The following is a 7,847-nucleotide window of genomic DNA, read 5'->3' on the forward strand; positions in this document are numbered from 1 at the left end:
CTGCCTTCTGTGTGCCACTGGTGCTGTAAGGGGGGAAAACATGGAGCCTTTTGTGTTGCTTGACAATGAACTCCAAGATCATGGTGGTCTACTCCTCTGTAAAATTTTTCTTCCTCCTCTGGGGTAGCATTTTTTTTTAGGCAAGGCACAGAGCAAGCATGCAGGAACTCTATGTTGCCAAAGGCATGGGTCTTGTTTGTGTGCTGCTTTTATTTGGGTTGTTTTGCAGGTTTTGCAGGTGGTTTCAATTGACTGCAGGTGTAGGTGATTAGAGTTCATCTATCACGAGCCAGAGATTGCGCCAGGACTTCGGAGATTGCGAATCTAAAGATACGACTCGTAAATGACTTCTGTGAATACCAAAAGTCATAAAGTTAGACTTTTGTCTCAGATTACCTTTGTGAATCGGCCCCTACATTTCTAACGGTGTTGTGGGCTCCTTTTGAGGAGTATTTTCATTGTGAAGTGTAGCACAACTACTTTGCATATTGCCTCTGAGTTAGGCCTGAATGGTCTGTGCCAAGCTACTCGAGGGCTGAGCACAGGTTAATTTTGAGTTTTCTTGTGACTCCACCCTGAGACAAATTGCGGTTGCTGTTTTAGAACAGTTTCACCCCAGTAGTAGGAGATGATACCTTCCCTTCAAACTCTGGCCTTATTTTTGACAGTTCCGGCCAGGATTCCTGGCCTTAAATATGATGGGTCTAGTCTTAAATATGACAGCTCTAGTCACGGGAAATTTGACATCTCTGGCTGGAAACCCTGGCCTTAAATTTTGACAGGGCCTGGGCGCAGGCTGGTGGCCTTAAACAGGCCTGGTTTTGAAAGGGGTGACATGTAGGGATATTCCCAAGAAGTAACAGGTATGGATGCAAAACATGAGGCAATTGTGTATATGTTTTAAAAGTGTATAAGAAAGTGTGTGCATGTAGGCTGGAAATGTCTGTGCATGTTTAAAATTGGGGGTTGCAGACAGCTGTAGGCTGAACAGCTGCTGAGCAGGCCTGAGTCCCCAGCCCCAGGGTGTGGAATGTGCTTTTTTTATGTTTGAAAAAAAGGGTCTTTCTGTAGAAGTAACTGCTTGTAACAGGGGAGCTTTAAATGTAGTTGGTGGGAAACACATAGGCTGTTTTAAAAAGCACAAACCATGTTCACTGCTCCCAGGGAGGCTTGGGCCTGTTATAAAATAATAAACCACAGCCACCCTGAGCTTTGAGATGTTGAAAAAGACAGATGTCGTGTAGTGGCAAAGCTTCCCATGAGAACCTGAAACAGGGTGCCAACTGTTAGGATTTAATTCACAAACCCCCAAAGCCACTGGTCCCAAACTTGACAGCTAAGCCAGGAAGATGACAGTTTAGGCCCAAACTTGATGCCTCTGGCTGGAAAGATGTCAGTTTAGGCCCAAACTTGATGACTCTGGCTGCAAAGATGACATGTGATGGGTTTAGTGCTGGAACAAGAGCCTGTTCCCGGGGGTCCCTACTTCCCAGGAGCAGGACCAAACAGCTTTAACATATGAGGCCCATTATAAAAATGTCTAGAAGATTTAGATATGTTTGCGCTGGCCACCCCAGCATCAGTGATAATCCTACTGTTCCCAAGATAGGCCCAGAGAGTGTAAGTAACAGATGTATACAGCATAATGTACAAGGATAGAAAAAAAGTTCCCGTCCAAAGACCCCCATGATATTGTTCTAAACCCCCTCAAGTCATAAAGGGTGTGGGGGCTTCTAATTAGCATGCATGGACAGGTATAAAAAGGCCCCCTTAAGGAACACTGCCAAACACCCATTCAGAAAACCTCTGGAAGCGTGTGGCGCGGATTGCTTTTGCTGCACCTTGTGGACTCCTTCACCAACAACCAAGTCAAGAAACCTTTGAGATTGCCTGGCCTGGATTGTTTTTTTTGCTGCACTTTGAGGATTTCTGCACCAACAAGCCCTTCAACACCCTTGGGGAGCGAGTGGATTGTCTTGGAGTCACAGCGCCAACCCTTGGATCGTAAGGCAAGAATGGACCTGAGCAACTTCTCCCAAATTGAAGCCGCCTGCGACAATTTAAGGAAGGTAAATAAATTATGGCGCAAGGATGCATGTGTATGTGGTATTTAAAGTATACAAAAAACTGTAGTTTTGAAAATGCTAAATAGTACTTTGTAAACTGTTAATGTTTAAGGCGCTGCAACATGTTTAATGTGAATAATGGTGCCAATGAAGTTTTTTACAAGATGTGAAATGTAAATGTATTTAAAATGAATAAAGGCGCTGAAGGTTTGAGTTTAAAGCTATGTGTGTAGGTATTTAATGTTAATAGAGGAGGTGTTGTTGGGGCTGGCGCAGAGTTTGCAGGGTTTGTATTTAAGGGGCATAATGTTGTAGGCCTTAGAAGGGTACATGCAGAGGGGGAAACGTGTATTTTACAGAGCATAGAAACATTTTACCAGGATGTTGAACATTTAATGCTAATAAATGTTAAAGGCTTTGAGGTGATGGTATTGTAAGCGTACCAGAGGGTCTTTAAATAATATACATTGCATACAATTTCAAAAATAAATAAAGCATTATTGTACTTACCACACCGTTGTTTTGAGGGTCAGAAGTATGGGTCTGCATCCTTAAAAGGGAGTATGCATGGGGTCCTTCAGTATGCGTGGCGCGGAGGGAGGCTCGGGGGGGGGGGGGGGGGCTCCATGGTCCTGGGGGTTTAGGGGTATGAGGCCCTTTTAAAATAAGCCTCGAGCCCGCTTCTCCATGGCGCTGCTCGGGGTGATGGTGCTGTGTTCTGGTGTCCTCGTGGCTCCCGGGTCTTTGAGTGCTCCATTTTTATAATCAAATGCCCCCGAGCCCGCTTCTCCATGGCGCTGCTCGGGGTGCTGGGGCGTGGCCTGTGTGTCCTGTGGGGCTCAGGGCCCTTGTGCTACTTCTTTTTTTTTATAACCAAATGCCCCCAGAGCCCGCTTCACCGTGGCGCTGCTCGGGGTGAGGGGGGGGGCGAGGGTCCCTGGGGTCTTCAGGGCTCCGGATGCCAGTGTGCCTCATTTGCCGCTTTTTTTTTTAAAATGACCCCGAGCCCGCTTCTCCGTGGCGCTGCTCGGGGAGAGGGTGCGGGGGCTCCGGTGTTCTCGGGGCTCCGGGCCTCAGAGGGTCGAGTTTTGCCTCCTTTTTTTTAAAAGAAAATCGCCCCGAGCCCGCTTGTGTCTGGCGCTGCTCGGGGGCTCTGTGGGTAGAGGGCTCTGTGGGTCCCTGGGGCGCTGTGCCCCGCTTTGCAAGTTTTGGCGCTTTTTTAAAAAAATGCCCCCAGAGCCCGCTTCACCGTGGCGCTGCTCGGGGGCTCTGTGGGTGGAGGGCTCTGCGGGTCCCTTGGGCGCTGTGCACCGCTTTGCAAGTTTTGGCGCTTTTTTTTAAAAAAAGGCCCCCGAGCCCGCTTCACCGTGGCGCTGCTCGGGGGCTCTGTGGGTGGAGGGCTCTGCGGGTCCCTTGGGGCGCTGTGCCCCGCTTTGCAAGTTTTGGCGCTTTTTTTAAAAATGCCCCCGGAGCCCGCTTCACCGTGGCGCTGCTCGGGGGCTCTGCGGGTGGAGGGCTCTGCGGGTCCCTGGGGCGCTGTGCCCCGCGTTGCAAGTTTTGGCGCTTTTTTAAAAAATGCCCCCCGAGCCCGCTTCACCGTGGTGCTGCTCGGGGGCTCTGGGGGTGGAGGGCTCTGCGGGTCCCTGGGGCGCTGTGCCCCGCGTTGCAAGTTTTGGCGCTTTTAAAAAAAAAAATGTCCCCGAGCCTGCTTCACCGTGGCGCTGCTCGGGGGGGGATGTCTGGGGCTGGACACAGGTCCTGGTGTTCCGGCCGTAGGGTCCAGGGGGCATTTCCAAGGAGCCCACGTGGATCCCAGCATGGCGGTGTTGTTCCTCTCCGGGACTGCAGGGGTAGGTCCGCCCCCTTCCAGTGATGTCATTAGTTCGTCACTGAAGGGGCGGGCCTTGCCCTACAGTCCCGATGTGTGTTTTTTTTTATTTTAGCGCAAACTTTACCCTAAGGTGTCACAGCGCTTTACATATTACAGGCGGCACATAAAAGATACAAACAGAAAAAAAATGCATGTAGGGGCTAGCTATGCACAGCAGCCCCTACGTGCATGTTTTTTTTAAATATTTTATATAGCGCGAACTTGACCCTAAGTAGGCAGAGCGCTTTACATAAGCCCCAGTGCAAAATGTAGCGCACACAAGGGTGTCAGAGGCTTCACAATAGGAACAGAAAATTAACAGTCAACAAAGTATAAAAGCAGACGATGAGTTACAAGGGTGTAAAAATGACAATAGTGCGCAACCAAAATACATGAGCTAGCAAACGGAGCATTAATGGTGGAAAAAAAAGTGAAGTGTGTGCAGGTTACAAAAAAAACGTACAAAGTAACAGTAGAGGTATAATACTGCAATAAATGGCAGGCACTCCAGCATAAGAATAAGCGCTATGTAGGCAATTGTGGCGCAAGTATCAAAAGCATGCCAAATGTAAGAGGGCGCAAGCAGGGTGTTACAAGAGAAAAGTGGCATGTACATGTTACAAAAGAGGGTCCAGTACATAAGCGCAGTGGTTGCATGGTAGGATGGTGGTGGTACATTAACGCATTTACCCAGAAGCACAGGATATGGCGCAGGGTGTTTCTATTTATTTTAAAAATGTCTGTTAACGCTATCCCCAAGGTGCATAACTATTACAATACATGCTTTTGGCGCTGTGTGTGTTGTTGCAGCCGCCCTTGTAAAATGTATACATGAATTGTTTGAAGTTGTGATACGTGTTTAAGAAAGACGCTTTTAAAACCGCTGCTTTCTTTTTTGCTTTTTTATGTTGTTTAATACAGATGCAAGACTCTGCAAAAGCAGCCGCCACCAATATACCACCTTCGATGGACACCCATGTAATAACTGACAACGTCGTAGACTTGACAACCCCGCAGCCAGGTATATATATATATATATATTGATTTGTGTAGTTGTATGTAGTGTTGTACACCAATCTCTCAGAAGTTTCTTTTTTTCTAATGAGGGTCTCATGTATGTATACTTTTACAGCTTATGTTCCCGACCTACAACAAGTTTTTGAAGATCTTATGGTGTACCTCGAGGCTCATGGAGCTCTGAACAGTGTGCAAAACACTTCAGTTCCCACATGTAAATAAAAAGACCCCTGTTATTTAAACTGTCTAAGACGCTGGGGAGTTGGAGGGTAGGCCCGAGTCCTGACCCTGAGGGTGTATAGGGGGACTCCTCAGAAAGATGACTAAGGCGGGGTATTATTTTTTCTTTACAGGCACCCCCACGGTATGCCCGAACGGCGTCGAGGTACAAGAGGCGGCGCGAGATTCAAAAGAAAGCCCTTTGAAGAGGAAAGCTTTACCTTCTAAAGTGGAACCACCGTCAAAGAAAGGAGTTGTAAAAAGACCTCTATCAGGAGTGTTTGTTACAAAGGGTGTGAAAAGTACTAGCGGTGTTAGACTCTCAAGCAGAAGAGTACAACGACTTGTAGCAAGGCCTATATAAAAAGGTGGCTGTGTAGAACTTAGGATTGTGTTGATTGTATGTGTTCTTTTATGCTTTCTCTAACATATATATTTTTTCTGTTTATATTTTAGAAGCGGCTCAGAAACATGCTGCTGAAGAGAGGTCGGCGCCGCCCTTAAGGGACATAACAGCAACCGTCCAGAACAGCAGAAGCGCTACAAAAGGCGTGAGTAGGCGTGTACGCCACGAAAAACTCTCTGCGCACTACACACCAAACATGATGAACAAGCCTCTACAACAATCTATTCTACACAGGGGTGGAGTCAGCACCGGCGGAGTCTTGACAAACACAGATAACCCAGGGCAGGGTCTGTGTAAAACAGCTACAGTGGGTCTGAGCCCTCGCATCGTATCCAAAGGGAAAGGTGTCTCAAACACTGCCGCTCTTAAGAAGAAACATAAGGACTCAGAGAACCGTCCCAACCCTTTAAAACGTGTGAAGTCCTCCAAGGTATTCACAGAGCCCCAAACAGAACCCTTAAACCTAAAGAAGACGGTGGCGGTGCTCTCAGAGGTCCAGGCAAAACCCTTAAGCCCCGAGAAGAAGAAGCCTAGGACCCCTGAACCCCATGATAACCCCTTGGACCTATCTGTAAAAAAGGCTGTTAAACCCTTGAATGAGGCCTATACACCAGGGAGCCCCAAGGAGGCGGTAGTTGTACCTGGGGGTGTAGAAGAGATGGCGCCGCCACAGCCCCTTAAAACATCACGCCTCTCAAGGAAACATCTGAAGCTGAAACCGGGGGTCCCTAAGCTACAGTTAGCAGAGGCCCTCAGTAACCCTAATGCAACGCCGCATCCACCCAGCATCCAGGAACGACAAACAGGGCCAAATAAAATAACTGTGCATGTAGAGGTGCACGCCCCTGAACAGCCCCCAAAGCCAACTGTAAGTGTGCAGGCCCAGCCTAGGGTCTCAATGGGTGATAATAATACGCAACCCCTAGAAGGTCCTTCTATCGTGAATACCCCAGCTCTTGAGATGATGAGGGGGGTGGTAGACAACCTAGGTAGAACCCCAGAAGCTAGGACCCAGGATTACAACGACAGCTCATCACAATCGTCATACCCTTTGTCCCCTTGTACCCCACCGGGGGCATACGACCCCACCAGCCCCACTGCCAACAACGTGTACAGTCCCGTGTCCAGCCCCGCTGCCAACCCCGTGTACAGTCCCGTGTCCAGCCCCGCTGCCAGCCCCGTGTACAGTCTAGTGTCCAGCCCCTCTGCCAGCCCCGTGTACAGTCCAGTGTCCATCCCCGCGGCCGTCATAAGCCCCACACAGCCCTCAGCAATAAGTGTGGATGGCAATACCACGGGGGCCCAGGGGGTACAGCCGAGTTTGCCATACAAAGTTTGCAATGTTCCGTTCCTGTCCGCCCCAGGGCGTTCGCAGGGGGTCCCTATTTCCAGAACATTAGCGGAACCGGCTTTACAGAATGGGGCTAAGACTGTTAGCAGTATAGAGGGTCCTGAGGCGTTACAGCCCTTTATAAGGCCTCGCAAGGTGGGGCCCTCTAAGCAGGCGCAAGAGGGGTCTGTAAACACAGCTGAGGTATTTGCGGCTCATGTAAAAGAGATGCAGATGGCGGTTCGAAAACTAAAACGCCAGGCGCTCGCCGCAAACCTAAAATGGGGGGTGGGGATGACCAAGCCCCTGTGCACAAGTATGGCCCATCAGAAGATCGGGGAAAGGGTTGGGAGGTGTAAAAAAGCGATCATCCAGGAGTGTCAGGCGGCTGTGGCAGACATACATGCTATACGGGCGTGACTATGGCAGCCCAGGCCCCTAAAGACCCCCACAGCCACTGGTGCTCATAAGAGGTCCCCAAAATATACCCTTAAGGTCCAGAGGTTAGTGACAAAGTCTGTACGCTTCTTAAGACTGTTCAAGCAGCGTCCATCTGCTGCCTCCCAACCCTTCAAACAAGACAGCCCTGTTTCCCTAGGCCCCTTCAAACAAGACACATCTGTTACCCTAGACCCCAGTGTTTCCCTAGACCCCTTAAAACACTGTACCATAGTTTCAAGACCAGCGCCAGAAACATATAAACAAACACTTCAGCACCGACAATACATAGGTGCAGGGTCTAACATACCCAGGGTAGGGCCTTTGAAGGGGGTAGGAGGGATGGCTTTAAAACTCCAAACACAGCAACATTCAGAAGGACCTAGGGGTGGAACTGTAGCGGATGCTCCATGAACAAGTCGTACAACGACACCGCCCTACCTGTTCAGATAGGCTGGGGCATGGTGTCTAGAAAAGCCTGGGCGCGTAAAAGAAAAAAAA

The 7,847-nt window shown here is 49.2% G+C and overlaps 1 protein-coding gene across 1 annotated transcript; it reads left to right on the forward strand.

Moving 5' to 3' along the window:
• The first annotated feature begins 2,015 nt into the window (after positions 1 to 2,015).
• On the forward strand, positions 2,016 to 7,328 carry LOC147666331 (uncharacterized). Its single transcript, XM_086949127.1, has 5 exons — positions 2,016 to 2,069; positions 4,858 to 4,957; positions 5,069 to 5,167; positions 5,307 to 5,465; positions 5,629 to 7,328. Exons 1-5 carry the CDS (start codon positions 2,016 to 2,018, stop codon positions 7,326 to 7,328), a joined length of 2,112 nt encoding a protein of 703 aa, XP_086805253.1.
• The last annotated feature ends 519 nt before the right edge of the window (positions 7,329 to 7,847 follow it).

This window comes from Lissotriton vulgaris, unplaced genomic scaffold (assembly GCF_964263255.1).
Source record: "Lissotriton vulgaris unplaced genomic scaffold, aLisVul1.2 SCAFFOLD_11761, whole genome shotgun sequence".
Classification (NCBI taxonomy): Eukaryota; Metazoa; Chordata; class Amphibia; order Caudata; family Salamandridae; genus Lissotriton; species Lissotriton vulgaris.